The sequence below is a fragment of the Parus major genome, chromosome 3, assembly GCF_001522545.3.
Source record: "Parus major isolate Abel chromosome 3, Parus_major1.1, whole genome shotgun sequence".
Classification (NCBI taxonomy): domain Eukaryota; kingdom Metazoa; phylum Chordata; class Aves; order Passeriformes; family Paridae; genus Parus; species Parus major.
The window spans coordinates 31,859,397-31,882,355 of NC_031770.1; the positions used below are offsets into that span (position 1 = coordinate 31,859,397).

General features: G+C 44.1%; 1 protein-coding gene and 1 long non-coding RNA gene across 2 annotated transcripts; one reads left to right on the forward strand and one right to left on the reverse strand.

The window, feature by feature from the left end:
- Positions 1–2,318: 2,318 nt before the first annotated feature.
- Positions 2,319–3,955, forward strand: LOC107201909. The gene is made up of 2 exons (XR_001520476.3): positions 2,319–2,840; positions 3,598–3,955. It is a non-coding gene; the product is annotated as an uncharacterized LOC107201909 (long non-coding RNA).
- A 3,789-nt stretch (positions 3,956–7,744) lies between these two features.
- On the reverse strand, positions 7,745–11,075 carry LOC107201908 (cytochrome c oxidase assembly protein COX20, mitochondrial). Its single transcript, XM_015621917.3, has 4 exons — positions 10,846–11,075; positions 9,241–9,355; positions 9,031–9,094; positions 7,745–8,576 (listed from the first exon to the last, which is right to left on the reverse strand). Exons 1-4 carry the CDS (start codon positions 10,876–10,878, stop codon positions 8,435–8,437), a joined length of 354 nt encoding a protein of 117 aa, XP_015477403.1. The 5' UTR covers positions 10,879–11,075; the 3' UTR covers positions 7,745–8,434.
- Between the last annotated feature and the right edge of the window lie 11,884 nt (positions 11,076–22,959).

Genomic DNA, 22,959 nt, shown 5'->3' on the forward strand with positions numbered 1-22,959 from the left:
GTCACATTAGCCTGCAATAACTTTTCTGGCACACTGTGCTCTGGAGGTTTTCCTCCAGGTATTAACAAAGATTTGTTTGCCTTAGACATGGGGAGTTCTGAAATGGTGCTGATGCCCAGGACAGTTACAAAATTAAAAGGCCCAGAATGGTACTGAGTATCTCCCTGGACATAAATATGCACTTAAAATACCAGTGATTGTTTACAAGGTGGGAGATGCAGGAAAGGTCTGATTCTCTCTTTTCAGTTTCCATGTAACCTACTCATGTGTAAGTTAGAGCTATATTTGGGCTCTGCTGAACTTGCGGCTTTGGGGGGCTGTTGAGCAAGCAGGTGAGATAAGCTTTATATTATAAAATTATAATATTATAAATATAACTGTATATAATTATATAATATTATATATATATATATATATAAATATTATAAAAGGACTTCTGTATTTGCAGTAAGAAAGTAGTGAGAGATGGAGGAAAGAAATTAGTAAGTCTCAAAGGAGGTATTTACTTGTAATATCTTTTTCTGAAAGAAGTGACACTTGGGGTTTGCTCACATCATACTGCTAGACAAGACTCAGAAAAGTTGAGCTACCTGAGGTGAGTCCACAAGCAGCATCACATGCAGGTTGTGAGCAGCAGAGCTGTGTACCCAAAGCCTGGCAGCTCCACATGCTGCACACCTTGTCTGCTGTGTGCTCCCTGCTGCTGCCAGAGCACCTGTGATGCTGTGGGGCCTCCCACACAGCCTGGGAGCACTGCATTGGAGAGAACAATTCCTGAAGGCAAAAAGGGATGCTCTTGAATGAGTCAGACTGTCCTCTGCATGGCACTGGGCTTTTCCTGCCTTGGTTTTTGCAGATTCTCTGTCTCTCTGTAGGCTGCAGAATCACAGGGATTTGCTTCTGGACATGGAGTCCATACTCCCACTTGTGGCAGGACTGGCACCTATGCTTAGGTCAGCTGGGGCTTTGTCTAAATGACACTTGAAAACCTGCAAAGGGTGAAAATTATATGGCCTTTCTGGGCTGCCCAGTGCACTGCCCTCACAATAAACCAGGCCTGTCCTTCTGCCTGGCCTGGAGCTCCCAAGCTGGAGTTCATGGCCATTGCCCCTGCCACATCTCCTGCAGCTATCAGATGTTTGGCTCCATCTTTGTAACTGTCCTGCAGATAATACTAGGCTCTTATTAGTTCACCCCACAGACTAAATCCAACTCCTTCCACTGTCTCTCCAGAGGGCAGGCCTTGAGCTCCGTGGACACCTTGGGAGCCCATCACTGGAGCCTCTACATTTTTTCAACATCCTTGTTGGGCAAGAAGCCCAAAGCTGAACAGCAATATTAGATGCACTGCTCAGCAGTGTCAGTACTGGTGAGTAAGTGCATCCCTTCATTCACTGGCCACATATTTCCTGATGGAGCCCAGACTGCAGTTTGACTTATTTACAGAGAGAACACTCTCCTGGCCCACATTCAACTTGGCAGCCACTCTAAGTCCCATCCTCTTCAGCTGGGCTGCTAGTCAGCTAGCTGCTTCCCAGCCTCTAGTGGACACTCCATTAGGCAAGCAGCTGCCCTATAAAACAACAACAAAAACAATAATAATAATAATTAGAATAGAATAATTATAGAATCATAGAAACATCTATTGTTGAATAGTGAGACAAGCACCTCAAAAAGAAACATTAATTGTAAATTACTTGTGCAAATTAAATATCTTGTGTGTTAGCCCTATTTAGTCTGAGAGACCTTGGAGAAAGCAGCTGTGACAGTTCAATAAGAACTGTTTCAATACTTCAGTATTGAAACACAATAAAAAACTTCAGTAAACACAACATTTAGATGTAACAGTCTGGGTATTTGGATTCCAGATACAGGATATTCCATCAATCACACGTTTTGCATGAACTTGCCTGCCCCTTTGTTACAAGGAGAAGTATCTCCTGTGTGGAGCAGTGCCCACCAAGCATCGCACCAGCTACCAAAGCTCGAGATGACTGGCTGGTTCCCATACGTGGCTGCGATAGGAGCTGCTTCCTCCAAAGAAAAGGAGGTGGGAGCAATCACTGTGATCCAGTGCTCCGGTCCGCAGGGCTGCACGCTGAGCCCAGCCCTGAGAAATCTCCACAGTCTGCTTGGCGGTGGAGAAGGTGATGGAGACAGGGAGACACTTCTTGAAAATCAGTGTCCCCCCAGCAGCTCCCGGACATTCCTGGGAGGGGGCTGCTGCTGCTGCTGCTGCTGCTTCAGCGTCTGCGTTGGCACAGCCCCGGGATATTTATGTGCCTCCACCGCCTGGCAGCCAGCCAGTCCCTTTTTATTTTTTTCCTTTAAGGAAACACCCGCATAAGGGAAACCAGAGACTCCAACCGTTTCTTTCAGCAGATCCTCATGCAGACAATGAAGAAAAGTTTTCAGGAATGATCTTGGTTTTATAGGTACTTACTGCCTTGAAAGGTCCGTGATTTACCAAGTACAAGCATCCTTCTCTAGTTCCAGAACAAACCAGGGAAGATTACAGTGCTGAAAGCAACTGAAGGGCTGGTGGGGGAAGGGAGTGCATGGGCTCCTCCTTAAATGGTGGCTGTATTCCAGTTAGTATGAATCCCACAGGAGGCCGTCAGTAGACGGACGGTGCTACTGCTATATCAGTATCCGAACCCCTCCGAATTTTGTCCGTTTTGGTGCCATACCAGGGGTGTGTGACTTCGCACAGAGCTGCGGTTTGTGGCATTCACAGCATTCCTGAAGCGTGGGGAGCTGTGTGCCGCTTGTGTGCCGGGGGATCCCTGGCTCTGCTGGAACCCAGCAGTGCTCCGAGGGAGCGGCTTCCTGGCCATCTGGTAGGTGACCACTCTGTGACCCACTTAGGTGCTCTCGAGATAAGTCTCTTTGAGAGCACAGGTGTGGGTGACAGAGATGTACAAACTGAGGTATATTGTTCCCAGCAGAAGGATGAATGGTGACAGAAACATTTTGGAGCAGAAATTAATGCTGACTGGCTTTTGGGAAGGAGAGGGGCCATTGTGCTTGTTAGTGGGGGTAAGAAGCCCTCTACAGTACTGGTTCAACGGGACCTTGTGAGGTTTAGGAAGAAAAGGCTGAGCTCTTTTTATTCATCTGGGAGTCTCAGTAGGCAGGGAAGAATATGACACTGGCATACTATCAGGCTAAGAAACCAAGTCAAGCAAGTTCTGTCATGGCCTCCCAGTGCTGCCTCAGGACGGCCCTCAAGGGCTTTAAATACTGGATGAAAGCATTATATGCACAGCCTGTAACGATCACTGGTAGCTCCAGATTTCTTTTGGGGGTTTGAATAGGGTATTTCCCCCTTTATTTTGAGGAACAGGCTGTTAGAATTTTTTTTTTTTTTTTTTTGCTTTGTATTTGCTCTGTGAAGGACTCCTGCAACATCCATTTGTGGTAATGTATCAGCCCAATAACAAACCTGTTATTGGCTTTTCATCTTCAGAGGTATTGCCACTCTCAGCCAGAGCCTGAACAAAAGGAGGGGTATTAGTTTCCCTTTAATTGCTTAAGTAATATAACAAAGAGCAATGGGAAGGTGGGCTTTGTGCATCTCTCATCCTGTTTCCACAGAATCTATGCAGTGTCACAGTGATGACATGGTGGAGAAAGATCTCTCCCTGTGGCCACCTGGCAAAGGTAAAGGTGGTAGGAACTCTTGACCTGGATGACAGAAAGCATGAATATCAGCCAGAGTTGTAAAGCTTGTAAATAAACCCCAAAGACCTGCCATGCATGTATATGCAGGATTGAAGGCCAAGATGTGTCATGGATAAAAGCACATGGGAGCACCAGAGTTACCACAAGCCATTTGCCACCAAGAGCAGAGATGAGGATCTGTTGTCTAGGGGGAAAGCTCACATTGGCTGAGAGCACACCTGCTGCTCTTTGTTACCGCATTTGACAAAATAAACAAGGAGTTTAAAAAATATGCAAAGCATGTGCTTCCTTCTCTCCAGAGCAGGAAAAAGAGGAATCTTTGTTTCTGTTAAATAGATCACCACAATCTGGGTATTTTTTGAGCTAGTGGCCAGTTAAAAGAGAAAAGTCCCTGCAGTGGTAATCATCCACTCCCATGGTACATTTTAGGTACTGCCAGAGGGCTCCTGGCATGTTCAGGAGAGCTGAGGGTTTTGACGCACTCTTGCTCATGACAGATGACAGAAGCTGGCAGGATTAAAATAGCCTCAGAACAAACTGCTCTTAATCTTGAAAACAAGTAGACATAAGGATGCTGTGACCTATTCTCACAGGAACAGGCAGACCCCCTGCTGGATGGCTCTCAGGCAAACTATGAACTCAAGCAGAAGAAAACCAAAGGACTGTGTGAAAAAGAGGGGAGCTACCCTTAGTCAGGGTGCTGTTAGCCATGAACAAAAGTCTGTGTTTTGCTCAAACTGTGTCATCCCAGGTTCTACCTCTCATTAGCCTCCTCCTCCACCACCATTTGAAGGCTTAGGAGCTGCATGTTCTTAATGTAACATTTTAATTTTAAGTGTAAGAAAGTTACCTGCTCTAAGGCCTTGAGTCACATTAACTAAACCTCAGTTCCACTTCTGATACGGAATTAGTTCTTGGCTTTTCACTCAAGGAAAAAAAAATCAAGGGATCACCTTCTTGAGCATCTGAATATACTGTAAAACTTTGTTTTGATCAGTTTTCCAAGGCAAGAACAACATATTTGTTTCAAAAGTTATATGGAGCAAGCAAACAACTTTCATGGGTACTGAGCTCTTGAGCTGAATGTCTGGATAGGCACAAGAGAAGTATGGGAATTAGTCTGCTAAGCTGGAGAAAATCTTTTGCTTGGGAGCTCATTGCAGCTCAATTCACACAGTACTTCATTGTTACCTGGATTGCTTATACCAAAAATAACAAACATACTTCCTCCAGACCCAAATAAAAAGCCAGGCTCAGTGACAGATGACCTTTCCTTTGCAGCACTTGAGGACTTGGGGGAGGGGGTGGTGACACACAGAGAGTCTGGAAGCCTGCAAAATGCAGTGATATCTCCCACTACCTCCCTAGAAACCTCTGCTTGGGTAAAGAGATAAATGACAAGTTTGGGATAGCAACTAGAATTGCCTCTGCTGTCACCTTCAGAAAGTTTTCTGAGTTTTGAGCATATTGCATCTGTCAATGGCTGAAGAAGGATATTTGCTTCTGTGAGAGGCACCGAAGAGCAGAGGCCACCTGATCACACGCAGCTCTGGGAATGCGGCTGACAATTAACCTTAGATCTCAATGTTTCAGTCTCCACAGCAACTTCCCTTCTCGAAGGACCTGCAGGATGCACCTTGCACAAGTGGCCTCTGGCCACTGCTGGGGTCCCAAATGTGGGTTCCTGCTGGAGGAGGCTGCAAACACCTTTTCCCAGAGTATCGCTACGGTGGGGAACAGGAAGAGAAAGGAGTGGAGGAGCAATGGGGCCATAAACCCATCTCTTGATTTTGCTGGTGGTTTAGGTTGCTTAAAGGAAGGATTTGACTAACTTCAGGGATAAAAACTTAACTGCTTGTCTGTCACTGTTCAGTGACCAAGTAACATTATTGTCGGTAAAATAAACGGGGTTTTAACACCTTACAGTTTCAAAGTTGCTATACTTTATTCTCTCCCTTTTTATGGTTTATTCTGAGGGGGCTGAAAACCAAACTTCTTCAAAATTACTATTTCTTTTCCTTCCTAGTAACTGTCTGGTAAGTTTTAATTTAGGCAAAGCAAAGCAAACACTATCATATCTGTCATTAGCTGCAATACTTTTACATTTCAAGTTTGGTAATAAAACACAGAGGTGTGCTCCATATTTCCACCCATGAGTTGAAACTTAGGAAATTAGCAGTAACAGATAAATAGGGATACAACTCACTAATTTTAAAAAAAATAGTTATGTCATTGTTTTCAAATGTTACAATTACTTAAGTAACAGAAATTTTTGTTTTCTTGTCAATGTATCCTAATTTATGACAACCAGTAGCTGTGAGATTTTTTTTTTGTTTTATCCTGTCTCTCACTCTTTAATTGGGGTAACCCATCAGTCACTTTCAATTTGCTCTCCATATCTGGCACAGAAGCAGCTGCAGCCAACACTTAAGGAATTATGCCAGACCTTTCCCCCTGCCTGTTTGACCGAGAGCATTCTTCCATCTGCTGTTGCAGACCCCCCCTTTCACAACAACTGAGTCCTGCTCACTGCTTCCTTATCTTATATCCCTGCCCTGCCCTATTCCACAAAGGCCTTGACTTGTAGTTAATTCCACCTCAAGTTTTAGTGAACACTGAAGCTCCAATGTGCTGGCCAGGCTGCCTGCACATTGTCTCTTCCCCAGTTTTTCTGTGAACATCTGGCATGCTCATTTTACACTCTGCACAGTGAAGCAGAAGTATTAGATGGCTTATCTACGCAATGCAGATACATCTAGCATTTCACAGCTATTGCTAAAACTGTAGTTAAGCTGCTATTTGGCTAATATCCTTAAATGCAGTAACTTGTACCAACACCAATTAACACCAGAGAGGATTGAACACTGAAATTTTGCCCAGATTTTTTTGACTTACACAGCATCTTAACGCTGCTGCTATTTTCTCAGCAGTCACAGTGTTTGTGTTTTGAAGGATGCCATTATGCACATGCTAACTTCTTTCCCATCAGCACAAAAAACCCTTCTCTTCTTTCTCTACAACTGCTCTTTGCCAAAGAGTAAATTTTCATCCCTGTGCTTTTGTTGCCTAAACACCCCCATCTGACCTATGACCTTTCAGCCAAAAGACCCCCTGCTTAGGTTGCACTTTCTTTTCTTAGGTCAGATAGGAAAGAACTCAACCATGTATTAAAACAGGAGCTTGTTACAGACCAGCTTCATGGCTTGCTCAGTTTCCCACTGCTGCTCCAAGGGCTTTACGAAGCAACAGCTCCCACCCCAAGGAGAAGGAGCCTCCCATTCCCTTGGCCCCCCACCCAACACAGAACCAGGGGAAACATTTTTCCCTTCTGAATTAGCTACCAATTAACTTCTCACTTTGGACTTAGTGGTGAGGACTTGAAGCATTTCATTGCATTAATTCTTCTGAAGACTTTTTATAAAAATATTGAAGTCAATGTCCCCAGTAAAATTTATCTTTGTTTCCTCCAGAAGAAACATGAGGAAAAGAGGGGCAAAAAGGAATTAGAGTATACAGGTTTGTTTTCTTCTTATAAAAGGCTAATCCACAGAGGGTAAAAGTTTCATTTTCTCAGTGTAAATAGCACATTTATTTAGTGCTCTCAAGTATATTTCCAAATAAGTAAGTGGAGCAATGCTGCTGTTTACATATGGATTCCCAAACCTCCCTGCACCAATGTGAGTTAATAACAGATCAACAACTCTCTCAGACAAAGTACAGGGTGGGGAAAAAGGACTGTTTTTGCTTGGTGAAATGCCTTTAGATCAGAAAGTGCTTACAGCATAATAGACCATAAATCATGATAGGAAAAAATGAGAACATTGTGTCACTCATGCAGGCAGAAGCAAGTGAGTGATGTCATCACTCATCTTTTTACCAATATGCTATTAGACCTAACACTGTATTTCCAAATAAGATGGTTTCCTTGAAATTATGTAGTGATATTGCTTTTAACTGAAAAACGTACAGTGAAATAGTTAAGTAGAATGCCTTTAAAGAAAAAAATACAATAAAAAACAAACATTGCTACTTACTAATAATGTAAATTATTCCACATATAGTAGGGGAGTGTCTTAAATAGCACGATTTTTAATGAAGTAAAAAATTATTTACTTACATAGTTTAGACTACTCTGAAGTGTGATTTTATTCATAGTTTCAAACAGACAGAACAAAGATGGAAATCCTTCAGCTTCACAGTGTGTGTAAATTATCTGGTTATCCTGCAGCTGAAATCTTACAAAGGCTGTTGATATAACCCATCTTGCACAAGCAAAGCCTTCTTCTATTGTTTAAATATTCCTGTTTTACAAACAGCAGTGTTAATAATAGCCCTGAAGGATACATTTGTTGATGCACATCAACAGGTGATGGAAATATTTTCCTTCATTTAAATGAGATGTAATTACAACTTTGCTAAAACAAACCACACTCTGTTTATAATGGAAGTTAAAGCACTCCCAAATCACTGTCTCACTAATCCTCTGAGACCCTGCAAGAGAACACATGAGCTCCCAGATGTTTAACATCATTCTAAATGTGTGCAGTCACATACATACATACATACATACATGAAACAAAGCAAGTCTTGTGCAGATTTAACAGATTCACTATGAATTTCCTGCTCAGATTTGCTAGGATAACCACTATTTACCAGCTTTAGACACCTCACAGGCTTGCAGTGTAGACTGACTTGTTTATGGACTGCCTTTTCCCAAAGATGTATTAAACCACAACTCCTCCAGAGCAACCTATGAATCGCCTCTTTCACTGCCCGTTTGTTCCTTTTCTGGATCAAGATAACTGCCTTCAAATAAAACTCTGTTTTTCATTCCTTCTTTAAGCATTCTTTGCCGGATCCTTTGCTGGGCCAGGTTGTACCTGCAGTAAAACCTAGAGGAGGGGATAAAAAGAAAACACAATTCTCTGTTTTATATGAGTGGCAGTATCAAAACAGAGTCATTCAGGCAGCTGACAAGTTACAACCACATGTGATAATGCTAGGAAAATTCAGCATGCTGGTTTTGGAATTAAGACACGAGAATGGGATATGTAAAGGGAAAAAGAATTAAGAAAAATGGAAATAAGTGGGGGGGAGATTGATTGCTTAGGATTCAAGAAACAATACAAAGTATTTAAAATATAAACATTCAAACACATTGAAATGTTTTCCTTTAAAGACAGTAAGTATTTTGGGGAGAAGCAAGAAGACGCTTTGCTAGGTAGGCTTTTTAAGGTGGTTTCAAAGCCAACATGAAACACTGTTTCAGAAAACTGAAACACAGGGATCATGTTGTACAATTCAGCCAACACAGGCCTGTCAAAATTGAAGGAGCATTTTACATACCAGTATCCTAACATTGTGCAAATAAAGCCACCAACTGCAACATCACAAGATCTTCTAACTCTACCTGAAAAAAAAAAAGCAAAAAATCTTATGAAAGTTAGAGAAAACAACTTGTATGACTTCTCATTATTAATAATACCCAACAGCAAATAGAAGTTATTTTTTTTCTTGCAAATAGATATATAAAACCCAAAAGGAGTAAGTACTTACTAGTTGCTAAAAAATGTCCAAGACCCATAACTAAAGACCCCAGGGAACCATAGAGCACTGATTCTCGTGCACATGGGACATTCTGAACATCAAGAAATCCCAGGAGTTTAAAGGACTGTAAGACAAAATAAAAAAACAAAACCAACCATTAATTTAAAAAATCACTTCTGTAGAAGTCTATGATGCCAACTCCACTGTAAAACTGGCTTTTTATCTTAGTAGTCAAGTATAACCAGTTGAGAACTTACTGCCTCCAGGGTTATAGCTGACCAAAAGTGAACAAACACAGATATATCAGGGATGTTTCTGGAAGAGTTAACTATTAATTTACATAATAGAGTTTTGCACAAAACTGTTGATCCATCCTTTCTACTGAATATTAAAAAATAACTACTTCACTTTTTATCTTTACATTCCCCAAAAAAGGAAGGGAGAAGACCCTTAAGAATCTGGTATTTTTGCTACATCATAACAAACGAGGAAGGTTACAGTCAAGTATGCAGTTAGCCATACCATGTAATTTTAGTGCCCGAAACAGCAAATACCCTTGAAAGAAATTAAGTTACTAGAGAATGAGCATGTACTAGAGAACCTTATACTGAATACTGAATAAAAACATTTACAAACCACTAATCTATGACCTAACCCTATGTCCAGGTGGGGGCTGGGCACCTGGGTCAGGGTCAAGGTGGCTGCCCCTCAGTAACACTTGCACATTGTTCTGCTTTCAAACCTTTGGTCAGGGACAGTGTGAGAACACATTTAGTTCTATTGTGCTTAAATCATTAGAGCATGAAGAACCATGTGTGCAACTTTATAAAATTCATCAAAGGTGATTGCTTTATTTTGTTGTGAAGGTATTCCATTTGGTCAAAGCAGATTTTGAAGATGGAGTACTACAGTGAACAACTGCTTGTGGAGGGCTGGCAACTCTGTGAGACCAGTCATTGTGTCACTGTGGTAATGGGGATGGCAAGCATGGAAATCCCCATGGTCAGTTTTATCCATGTTCCCTAGGGACAGCCATCAGCTGTCCCTGTGTACAAGCGAGACAGAAAGGATGCAGTCTATGTTGGTCGTATCTCCTAATGAGTCATTCCAAGTGCTCTCGTGTGGAAGAAGTCACTTGATATGTTGCTGTTGTTGGCTAAGAAGGTACCCCTGCTACATCCATGCAGCGTGATGCATCCTTTTAAAATAGCGTCTCACCTGTTGCCAGGCTGGGCATCATTTGTTATGTGTCCCACCACCGGCCTCAAGAATTCTCCAGTCTCACCACGGAGTTTCGCCCACCAAGAGAAAGTCTCACGGAGGGGCCCGGGGGGGACACAAACCCCCGCCCCACCCACCTGGCCCTGCAGAGCCTCAGCTCTGCCGTGGGTTTCCGTGTATTGTTCCCTAATTATTTCCTCGGGCGGTGAAACAGCGAGGCGGAGCGGTGTGGGGGACGGTCACTGCAATGACCTCCCGTGTCCCCAGCGCGGGGCTGCCGCGGCCAGGCCGTGTGCCGCGCAGCTCCTCCTCATCCTCCTCATCCTCCTCCTTCTTATCATCATCCTCATTCTCCTCCTCACCCCTCGCCGCTCCCCCCTCGTCCTCCATTACCTTCCCCGGCTCAGAGTCGCCCTCGCCCGCCATGCCGCGGCAGCACCTCCCCGCCCACACCAGCGAGCCGGGCCTGCGCCCGCGTACAGAGCGGCGGCGAGGAGAGGCCGCTCCGCCCGCCCCGTCTCTATGGCGCCCGCGGAAAGGGCGGGGGCGGGCGCGCCGGCGCCATTTTAGGTCCCGGCGCTGAGCGAGATTCGAGCGCAAATCCTTTGTTCGGCGAAATGGGTCACGGCGTGGGGGGCGCGCGCGCGCGGGCACGCGGCCGGGAGGGCGGGGCGCCGGCGCTCGCCCCGCCCCGCCCCCGCCTCGCGCCGCCCGCCCGCTCTCAGGCGCGGGCGCGCGCCTGGGCCGGGCGGGGCTGAGGGCAGCGGCTGAGGGCGGCCCCGGGAAGTGGCGCGGCTCCCGCAGGGTTCGCGTCCCCGGGGCCATAGGTCCCGAGAGAGAGGCCCTGCCGCGTGGGGCTGAGACGAGCTGTTTAAAGCTAAAAGAGAAGCAACGGGGCTGGGAGATGCAAACGCGCTCAGTGGGTAGCACCTCGTGGGGGAAGGAGGTTATGGCATCCTTCGCGGACCGTGGCCAGCCTGAAGGATGTGGGGATGTATGTCTCCCACCGCAGATGGGCGAGAGCCGATTGTTAGGGGGAGCACCCCAGGGTGCTGGAGTGGGACCGGGAAAAGACGACGTGTGCAGCTAGGCGAAAAGTTCCCGGGTGGCAGCGGGAAGCAGGAGGCGGAGAAAGAATTGATTCGAAAGTGCGCTGGAAAATGGCGTCTTGTGAGGCCATGCGGAGCAGCTTCAGGCGCAACCCCGGTGGGTTCAGCCGGGCTACGGCCTGTGCTAAAGCACTTGGCGTGCTGGAAGTGACCCCATAGGTGTGTCACTGTACCTGCAGTAAGGACGAGAAACGGCCAAAGTGCCAAGTGGCTTAGGACAGAGGTACAGTTCCCCAGGATACTGTAAAAGTACATTTTGCCACAAGAAAACAAGGCTCTCTCTTGCTAGCTAGCGAATTACAGGGCATGTTCAATTTAGGATCTTTTCCATCTTAGCAATGAAGTATAACAAGGACGACAGATGTGTAATACTGCTCTTTGATCTAAAAAATAGTGGTACATCAGTCCTGACTTAGGAGGTATGAGATGTCTTAAGACCTTGTCAAATATTATTACATGTTTGGATTTCTTTTAATTCTATGTTAAGTAAAATGGTCTTTTTTACACACTGAAATTTATGTCCATTTGAATTTTCTGTTACTACTTTTTTTTTTCCTGTGTTTGTGGGATTTTGCGAACAGTGTACTTTCACGCAATTGATTTTCAGATTTTCATGTGTCACTAGCTGAGAAGTGCTACTGCACATTTGCATGAGCTATTTTCAATCTCTCATGGGTTAGAAACAAATCTCAATCCTTCCCAACAGTCCAATATATCACTGTTTTGTCATCTTTGTAAAAATTGCAGGCAGAGCTCTAAATTCATGGAATACACTGATTTGCTATGGAATACACACTTGCTATCCATTTTAAAAAGATCAGTTGGGGTCCCTGGAACTGTAAATAGTTTGGCCTTTTTAAAGTTAATGTGTATTATGTATGTAGTGATGCAAACATTGGACATTTACTATATGATGCAAAACCAAAAATTATTGACATAATATGCCCTTGTATATTATGTATAAGAGCTTGTAATGTCCAAATTTATTTCATTTGGTTTAAAAATTAAGCAGTGACAAATACCGAGGAATGTAGCAAGGAATCCCAAGAGAATGCTGACATCTCTGAGATTAAGAAGGGCACAGTGGTGAAAAAAAGACACTGCTTTTACTGCTAATGAGGTGGCCTGGTCTGCAGCAGCTCATATTTTGAAGGAAAAGAATGGAAGGATCTTTTTTGCTTCAGAAGAATTAAGATGGTGGAGAGCAAAGTACACAAATCGAGCCTCTTCTGTCTAATAGTCAAGAACAGACTAAGGAGAAGTACATTTTACACAAGGTTTTTTTTGTCATTTTGTCTTTGTGTCTTTTTGCCAAATGCCTTTGTGTCATTTATCCTTTTCCCAAATACCCAGATCATATAAATTACACTGCAATAAACAATACCATTCTAATTTTTTCCCCCCTCTCCTTCTTACTTGGCTATTACTCTGCTTTTCTGCTGCACCTCACAGCTCTGTTTCCTGTCCTTCAGAAGCAAGTTAATTACTATTACCCTTTGTGGAGTTAGAAGTGCACAGGGATGCTTGTCGGTGCTTCAGACGAGTGAAGATGCTGGAGCTGGAGCCTGCTTAGCTTAAGAGAAGAGTGACACTTGGGATAGCTTGAAGCATGCAGCCCTCTTTCCCTCGTGTCCCTGGCATCTCAGGTGGATGCTGGGGTGTGCAGAGGGCACAGGGTGATGACCTCCACACTTGAAGAGAGCAGGGCTCTTGAAGTAGGGGCCTCATACTTCTGCTGCCTTTACCCTCATGTGCTCTGAAGGCTCTGGGACTAGAGTCTTCTCTTCACATCCTGGGTTCAAATAAAAATGAGGGTAGCGACTGCTAGCTCACTGGAATGCAGGTTTTAGCCTCTAAGTTGATAAAGGAGGTTGAGGCTGTGTGGGCATGTGGTACTTTTGAAGGGTGATTGCACAGGGAACATGAGAGCTGCTGGAACATGACCACTGCTTTGCCAGTGTGACTTGCTGCAAGAGCTGGACCGACTTTTATTTAATGCCTTGGTACATCTGGCCCAGCAGAGGCACATCCCAGAGCATCTTCCACTGTATCCTGCCAGTGTGCGTACAGGGAAAGTGGTATAGCAAAAGCCCCTGGGTGCATGCCTTCCTCCACTAACAGGGATACCGTGCTGTTTCTGGAAGCCAGGCATCTTGTGTATGCAAGTTTGGAACTGCTGCCTTGAATTTCTGACCCTAAAGGACACAACTGATGTATCTAAACATTCTTGTTTCCTTAATGGCATTGACTGCAGGTGGAGACCCTTGGCAGACCTGCCTGTGCATGGTCAGTTCTAGCCATCATAGTGTGCTGTTTGCCACCTGCTCTCAGCTGTTGGAACTTTTCCTCTCTTTATGCAGTTCTTGCTAGCACTGATCAATAAAGTGTGGCATCCTTAGCCGTATGCCTCTCCCTCCCAAAATCGACAGCTGGTCAATGGTTTGGATTGGTCTTTGACAGCATCTTTGTTCTGTCACCCTTCACCTCTGTGTTCAAAGGTTAGGCCAGGCAAAACTCTCATCAGTCCACCAGCAGGAAAGAGACCGCTGTGTACAGGACATGGAGCAGCAGACAGAGAGTGCTCATGTCACAACAGTGCAGACAGGAACCTGGCTCACTGACTTCTCCAGTCTCTATTTCCTTCATCAGAAGACTTCACTGAGGGGTCTGGTCCCTACATACATGGATCTCGTCACTTCTGGCACCATTTTGGGGTGAACTCCCTAGAAGGAGGAAACCATTACACAAGGGTGGAATTTCCTGCCTTTAGCACCTCTTGGCCATGTAAGTTATTCCTATACTATAGGCTGTTTATTTTTACTATTATTATTATTATTATTATTATTATTATTATTATTATTATTATTATTATTATTATTATTACTATTATTACTATTATTACTGTAGGCATTGTGTAAAAGCAAGCAAAAGCCATGACAACCTGTCCTAAGATATAGAAATACATTTATTAGATGGTGTGGATGACAACCCCTTTAGGTTGATGGCCACCATAAACAGATAGCTAAAATTCCTGGTGAATTCAGCATCTCCCAAGAGCTGTATGCTCTGCCCAGGACATTTGCAAAAACTCTCCTGGTCTGTCTGTAGCAGTTGTTGCTGTCAAATGGAGGCTGCTCTGCCTGTTCATATCCATAGGTATCAGCTTAAACTGTTCCAAGATGGGCTGCTGACACCAGAGGTGGTCCAGGCCTTCCTCCTCTTTGCTGTATAATCCTGCCTTCTGTGTATCACAGCTCTGCCACCTGATGCAGCTGAAAGTTAGCACTACACAAAAAGCTGCTTCCTGGCCATGATGTACAACAAACAGGCTGTTTTTTTGAGAGCTGTGCTGATTTACATCAAATGCCTCAAGAAGTTGCTGTGTTGAAGATGTTTGGAAGGTAGCAGACCATTGGGTTCCTGGGCTAGTAGCTGAGGCACACCTTAAGGCAAATTTTGGAGATGTCCAGCAGGGCTTTGTCTTCATGGTCACCCTGAAGCTACTTAAATAGCAGTGAAGCAATTGCTTGTTGCAACCATGTGCCATTTTGTAAGCCATGAGAGCAAGAGGTACTTAGAACTGCCAGAAGTCATGAAGAGGATGATTATTCCACTCATGTCATCAGTAGCCTTGAAGGTGTTTGTCCTTCCAGGGGAGAACATTATGTTATTGAACGCAAGTGTGTAGGAATAATGTGTTCTGGAGTTACGTATTTCTGAACTGCCCTTGCAGCCCAGAAAGCCAACTGCATCCTGGACTGTGTCAAAAGAAGAGTGACCAGCATGTTGAATTCTAATGTACTCTGCTCTCGTCGCACCCCAGCTGCAGTGCTGCATCCAGCTCTGGGGTCCTCAGCACAGGAAAGGCATGATCTGTTGGAGTGAGCCTAAAGAAGGCCCACAAAGATGCTTAGAAGGCTGGAGCATCTCTCTGGAGACACCCTAATGGAGCTGGGGTTTTTCAGCCTGGACAAGAGGCTCTGGGTACATCTTATAGCTGCCTTCCAGTACCTAAAGAGCCTGCAAGAGAACTGGAGGGGAACCTTCTGGCAGGATCTGTTGTGATAGGACAAGGAGTGATGACTTTAGATTGAAAGAGGGTAGATTTAGATTGGATATTAGGAAGAAATGATTCCCTATGAGAGTGGTGAGGCACTGGAACAAGTTGCCCAGAGATGCCCTATCCCTGAAAACATTCAAGTTCAGACTGGATGGGGCTCTGAACAACCTGACCTAATTGAAGATGCTCCTGCTCATTACAGGAGGCGTTGGATTAGATGATCTTTAGTAGTCCCTTCCAACCCAAGGTACTCTATGATTCTGTGATGGGGGTAAATGGTTATTATGATGGCTGCAGAGATACTCTGGTGTAGGTTATGTCAGAGTAACCCATATGAGGTCAGGGCAGGCACGAGGAGTGCGCTTGGCTGCTTGTTGCCAAGGCAGTCAGCAACCACGTTCATGCGATTGAATTTTAAAAAAACCCTTTTTCCCCCCCTAAGCATTAATGTTAATGCAAATTAACTTTCAACTGCATGACAGTTTTATTCTGGGTTGGCTTTGCTGATTGTTTCTGTGGGTTGGCTTTGCCTTATTCCTAACTGTTGGTACAAACGATCTTTTCATCTGCGACACATAAGAGATTTTAATTCAGTGTACTCCTCTGAAAGCCAAGGAAATAAGGGCAGACTTCTAATAGCTTTATTTTTTTCTGCCAGATCTTTTAATCTCTTTATTTAGGCACTTGATTCAAATAGGAAGAGGCTTTTTTATTAAAAAAGGCAGCTTATATAAAACATAAGGGTTATAATTGCAGCTATACTGTCGGATATAGAGCTAGATTTAAAATTTCCTGACTTACTAGTATAAATTGGACTAAAGGATGCTTCTGACTAAAAATAGAGCCGTTTTTCTTAAATAATCAATTTTTTTTCATATAATGTAAATTACTTTGTCTATAAAGCATGCCTTAAATATATTAGTGGCAAATATTAACAGACACTTAAGTTTTCCTGTATGTCACTGTAATCCACTTCAAGCAGATGATGGCACTATTTATTTCTGCATGTTTTGTCTTTTTTTCTTAATTTGCAGTTCTGTATGTTGCAGAACTTGGGGGTTTTTTTTGAAACTGAAGACATTGGGAGATATAAACTGCTTCTGACACAAATTTGAATGGTGACCTTGTAACCACAGGGTCATAGGCACAAGAGTGTGAAAGGGACTCCTTTCTTGTCTCAGAGCTACTTTCCTTTGGCCCTGTTTCATTCCTCACATGTTAATCTAACTTTATTTCAAAACTTCCCCTCCCATTTTCACATCTTCATTTTTCAAAACAGTAGCTGCCCTGAGGTTTCTATCACGAAGAGTGTGGAGGATGGTTATTATGAACTCTGTGCCTCGTGTTCCACGTCTGTCATATGAATGTGTCAGGCTTAATCTTTATTAATTCCTGAGGGAAAACTGAAGACTAGAGCTAATAATGTATTTGTATGGTAATTGTTTCTTCTGGGACGTGGTTTCTGAGAATTCATAACAAACTGAAAAGAGTTGCACAAGTATGAAATTTATTTAGAAATAAGCTGTTTAAACAGCACAACAAAATTAGAAAATTCATGGGGGAAAAAAAATAAATATATTGAAGATTATTAAATGCTCAGGCACCCTCTCAAACATAAGAACTCCCTCAGCACAAGTCACTGGAGGCCGCAAGGGTATTCTGAGGAGTTATCGTGGTGTGCTTCTCCTGTCCTTACACTTTTCCCTATATATTCAACACTAGATAAATTAAATTTTTGCATGACTCACTGGGGCTCTTGCATTTTTGCCAAGATTAGGCTAAAAGCCAGAGAAGGGAAAGTGATATAACACAGTGACATCACTGAACTGAAGGGTAAGAGAGGAAAGAGATGGTGTGCCAGGAGCCACTTTGGTGATGTGTTCTGCATGCAGTGTGCTGTTCAAGTGGATGTGTAATTAGCAGTGTACAGGGAGAGGGGAGTCACATTCAAGGACCCGAGCATATCAAAGTAGACACTCAAACCAGATAACTGGAGAGGATGTTCAGAAGCCATGCAATGTACCAACTTCAAAAAATTATGATGTACCAGGCAGATCTCATTATATCTTGTTGGGTTGTTTTCTTTTTTATCTTTAGTAGGTGGGAGAGGGCAAGGAGTTTGTGGGTTTTATTTTAGTTTTGTAATCAAGTTTAAAGTAGATTTCACTGGCTTATCCCCACCCCACATTGCCTGTTGACATGACTGTCTGCTAGTACCCAGCCAGATGCAAGGTGTTTTGTTCCACTGGAAGTTACAGTGTATTCCTAAGACAGCCGCCATCCAAAATACATTCAGAGAAGTCAGGGTATGTTATTTCATCATGCTACAAAGGCTGGTTTCAGTCTGCTAGGGCAGGATCTCCTACACAAAGTAACACACCTTTGGCAAAGGGTAAAGGAAAAAAAGTGTGCGTGGTTTCAGAAGGATCTCACAAGAAACAAGCAGTCTGCAAGGATGAGATTTGAGAGTTCAAAGTCAAGCACAACATATTATTTCCAAACAGTTGTTCCACATTTGCAGGCACCTCAGGTGTCCTGCTGTGGTGTCCAGATTCCCTGGCAAGAATTCAAGGTTTTTCTTGTTTGTGACAGGAATGACTTCATGTCTTGCACACTGAGAGTGTTAATTTAGCATATAAATATTTCCCTACCTGGTGTGGTTTCTGCTGCTTTCTGAGAAGCAGCAGAGATTAAAAATACCACATACCTTGTTGCTTGGTGGTTTTGTATCCAATATTTTTGCTCTTTTCCTGATGCCTCACTGTGACCTGGCTGAAGGCTGAATCAGTCTGTTGGTGACTGGCTACCGAGGGCTACAACCTTCTGTCATATTTTCATTTTGGAGGATCCTGGTTTCCTGCCTAAAGCATTGGGTGCTGGGCTAAAGTCATTAACTCTAGAGAGTACCTGATGCAGGACAGCCATCAGAATTTGGAGGGAGGGGGAGAGCGTGTGTAGTGCAGAAGCTGAGCTCTGAGGTTTTGGGAAATAGTAGGAGAACTGGAGCACTTTGGCTTGCTGGGGGAACTGTTCCCAGATGGACACGGGAGGTCTGTGTGCACTCTCCGCACTCAGCTGTTGCCATCCCCCTCCATGTGCCAAGTGGTGAGGCTGGAGAAGCCTTGTGGAGTCTCCCTAGGGTAGGGCTCAGTGCTGTTGCCCTCACCAGTGAGACAACTACCTCCTCCCTAAATTGAGTTTTAGACCTCCTGAGCACAGGCATCTGTTCAGGGGCCACTGAATTATGCAGAAGGGTTTTTTCCTTTATACTGGTGGTTTTATTTTCCCATACATATTTCCACACTGATAGTTCTGTTTCCCCAGCATGTGTGACTTGTGCCTTCTCAGTACCTCTGCAGGAACAAGAGCAGCAGCTAAACACGTGATTAATTGCCTTACTTAAAATCTGTTTAAAATTCTTAGGTAATTGATGTCTGATAGATTGTTTTTTCTCGTCTGCTCAAGCTAAATTAGTCTAACACCAGCCAGAGGTGGCTGGTGAGTTATTCTTCCGTCCTGGGAAAGTCTGTGTTGGCAGAGTATTCAACAACAACCATCACCAAATCCTGTGCTTCAGAAAGGGGCCATTTCTCAGGTGAGCTTATTGTGATGAATGGTCCTTCAGAGCACTTACTTGGGCTTCTGACAGTATAATTCTGAATAATGGTGTTCCCTCTGATTCTCATCTCATTCTTGTGCTTGGGAGCAGTAAGTGCATTCCCTTAGTTTATGGTTTCCTTTTTACATTTGTTTGTCTTTAAAGTCATCACTCAAGATGATCATTGCAATACAGCAGTTGGCTTAAATCCCCCATCTTTTTCAAATGCTCGTCATGAGTACTAAAAAACTAATGCTGCTCATTAGTGCTGTTCATCAAGTTCTGGATTTTTTTTCCCAACTTAACTACAGGCAAGTCTCAGATTTGGAACATATTAGAGATCTCTTTAAAATCTTATCTGTAACTGACATAATTATCTGCTCAGACAAGTTGTGGTAAAAGACCAATCCCTAAGAAGAATCTCATGCATTACACTCTTATTTTTAAGTTAAATCATGGAATGGTCCCCAAACCCACACCATTTCATTTATTAGGTCTTTCTCAAAAAAAATGTAGAGCTGCTGTGTATTCAGAGGAGTAGAATTTAAGCACCTGTTTTTATTTAAGCTGCAGTAACTATCAGCTCCTTAGTAACTAGGGGTTGTGTCTGCTAAGAACAATCTGTCACCTGTCACTCGGTTTTTAAGTGACTGATTTCACATCCAGAGCTAAGACAGATAATTGACAAATCATGCAGACTTCAGCTGAGGAAAGTGCTAATTTTTTTCTTGAATATTACCCACAGAAGTGCTGCTTTTTCAGTTAATTTCACATTCTTAGACAATTTCAATCTGTAGCTACAAAGAATGGCATGTGCATTGATTGTAGCTTATTTGTAAATCTCTATCAGATACAAGTAGTCCAGAGTCTGCAGATTTATATAAGCGTTGGTTAAATGTAATTTTTTCATAATTAAACCAGCTAGGTTTCTGAAAAGTTTGCAGAATATCTTTTAACACGTATTCAGTGATATTTTAGCAAAACACTAATCTCCCAAAGTCTTAAAGCTTACTGATAATTTCAAATTTATTAAGTTTGTTAGTATAATTTTTGGGGAAAAAACAAATTGAAGAGAAACTTGAAAATGGCTCTGTAGGCAACAGCCACAGATGGGAAAATTTGATAAAGGTTAGAGAGGTCAGAGGTGAAGCTGGTGGCTTCTGCCCTGAAGGGTTTGAAGGAATCTTCTCAGCAAGGAAACTTCCTCCTGTTCCTGCATGATTAATATCTGTCTCTGCCCCAGTTACTGACCAATGGAAGGAACTTCCATCTGGGGGAAAATTCTGCTAGCTCCTGGAAGTGTAGTTCTCACATACATATTGCCCTCAGTCAGAGAAACCAAATGCATGAGCCAGTTAAAAAAACAAAACAAAAAAACAAACCTGTACTGTTTTATCACTGACCAGAATACACAGACTTCATATATGTCATTTGCTGGACTCACCTGCAGCAGTTCTAGGTGTGTATCTGCCAGCCCTGGTTTCTTCTCTCAGTGCTGAGGATGCTCAAGTCTCAGTGCTGTGGCACAGCAGCAGGGAGCTGAAGCCACAATGCCTTGGTTTGTGAGACAAAGCTACAGAGAAAAAGTTCAGTGACACTATCAAAAGGCCCCTCTGTTGTGACCTGAGATAGCATTCAGCTATCACTGTGTGATCAAATTGCATTTGTCAGATTCTCAGATAACAATTTGCACAAGGCTGATTTTCCTGTACTCATGTGCCGCTATGGGAAAGGAACATTGGGAACCAACTTTGAAACTTACAGTCTCCACTCCTGTCACAACTGTGAGTCAAGAAAATTCTACACTGGTTTGAAACTTGATGTGTTTGGCTGAATAAAGAAGGACCAGTTGAACAATCTGGAAGTCAGATGTGAGCATTCATTCCCTGATCTGAGAGTCTGACTGTCTTAGGGGCAGCCTTAGGGTTTGAGAGCAGAGGGAGGTACGGACTGGCATCCCTGAGCTGGCAGGGTTGCTGTCTCTGCTGGGATGAGTCACCCAGGGTACTGAGCTGAACTGACTGCTTCTGTTCTCCACCTTTTATCACACTGCTGTCCAAGGCTGTTTTGTTAGAACAGAAAAGGAGTTAAAACTGACAACACAACTCTCTAAATTACATTGTAAGGCAGAATAAAGTTTTTGAAAACAAGTCCAGCCTTTACTCACTGGGTTCTTACAAGGCAGTCTTTCCTTTACAGTTTCCTTGAGTTCCTCTCTTCTGTCCAGGCTCTTGCCTTGTCTTCTGAACATGGCCTTAACTTCTGACCGAACTTCCTCCTTAGTCTTAGTTGGATACAAAACTTGGCTCCTCTGGTTGCTTTGTGGGATCTATGGGACCCATCCCCTGACTCTGTTTTGGCCCACTTAGACAACGCCCTGTCTCTATGCTTTTCCTAGAAGCTCCTGAGTGCTAAGCCGTGGCTGGACCAGCTGGAGCACAGAGCCAAGCACTTTGCAAACTCATCAGGAAAACTGAGCTGTTCTCTCAGGGAATGCTGCCCACGTGGGTGAGAGGTGTTCAGAGGAGGTGGAGAGCTTTGAGATAAATTGCTCATCCAGGAAAAAAGGCAGTAGGCTGGAAAGCTGATTCCCTCACATCAGCCTCTACCCTCTCTGGCAAGGCTCCAAAGGAACATCTGAGCCTTTTCTGACATGAGCTAGGAGGAAGGTTCTGAAGCAAATCCGAGAAAGGCTACATGATGGCAAGCTTACTCAATCCTGAAAACTCCATCCATGCCAAACAAGCTCCTTTCAGGTATGAGCGTTTGTTACCCCCATGACAGATTTAAATCAGCTGGAAAAGCACCTTATGTACTTGTCTTGGTTTGAAAGACAGGTGCCCACTAGGGAAGGCAGGAGCCTCCCTTGGAATAAAAAACACAAACTCCCTTTCTCTGAATTATTAAAATTTTGAAATTAAGGGGCTCTCAGGCAAAGATACGGGGATAGGAATAACAGTTCTTTACTAGTATGTATAACAAGGCTCACAAACAACAACAACTGACAAGCAATAACAACAAAACAGAACCAGAGACCCTGTGACAGCTTTCTCGGCCAAGATGGGGTCCCTGGCTACCTTTTGCAGAGCTGCTGGACAGTAAAGGCTGCCTGTGGAATTGCTACACGATACTCCTGTCTGTCTCTGAGTCGGCCTGGGATAACCTTGCAAGCAGAGCTGAAATCACTGAGCTGAACTCACTGAGCTGAACTCACTTGCAGGCACAGGCTGCCCCTTGCTGAAGTTACCCGGTGGCCAGGGACCACCAGACACCCCCGGAAGGCTGTCTCTTGCGGGACCTCTCTCTCTGGGAAAGGCGTGCCATTCTGGGTCAGACCAATGGACCTGGCCTGGAGAGGCTTTGCTCCACAAGCCCCTCGGGCAGTCAGTCCCAGTGCTCCTGCAGGGCTCTGAGGAACACCCAGCTGGAACGGCAGGGATGAGCAGAGATCCCAGGCCGGTGGATGAGGTGTATCAGAAGCTCCGCAGCGGTGGCTGGCACTGCAAGACGTCCCAGCAGGACAGGGGGGGCCCACAGAAGAAGAGGAAGGAGCAGCTCCCTCTGGATTATGGCGATTTCTTTCCTCAAGCAACAACAGCTCCGAGTGTGTGCCGCTCTGAAGCCGAAGAAGCGAGCCAGCCAGCAGCTGCCCCCCACCCTCTCTTTTACCTGTCCCCCTTTCCCCTGAGCCCAGCCAAACTCTTTTGTCTTCTCAAACACTCAGTAAGTACCAGCAGTCA

Excerpts from the sequence above, each read along its gene's own strand:
- LOC107201908 (XM_015621917.3), bottom strand. The coding sequence starts at position 10,878 with ATGGCGGGCGAGGGCGACTCTGAGCCGGGGAAG. Across the intron at positions 9,095-9,240 it reads TGGACATTTTTTAGCAACTA|GTAGAGTTAGAAGATCTTGT; the intron begins GTAAGTACTTAC and ends TTTTTTTTTCAG. Across the intron at positions 8,577-9,030 it reads TGCACAATGTTAGGATACTG|GTTTTACTGCAGGTACAACC; the intron begins GTATGTAAAATG and ends CCCCTCCTCTAG.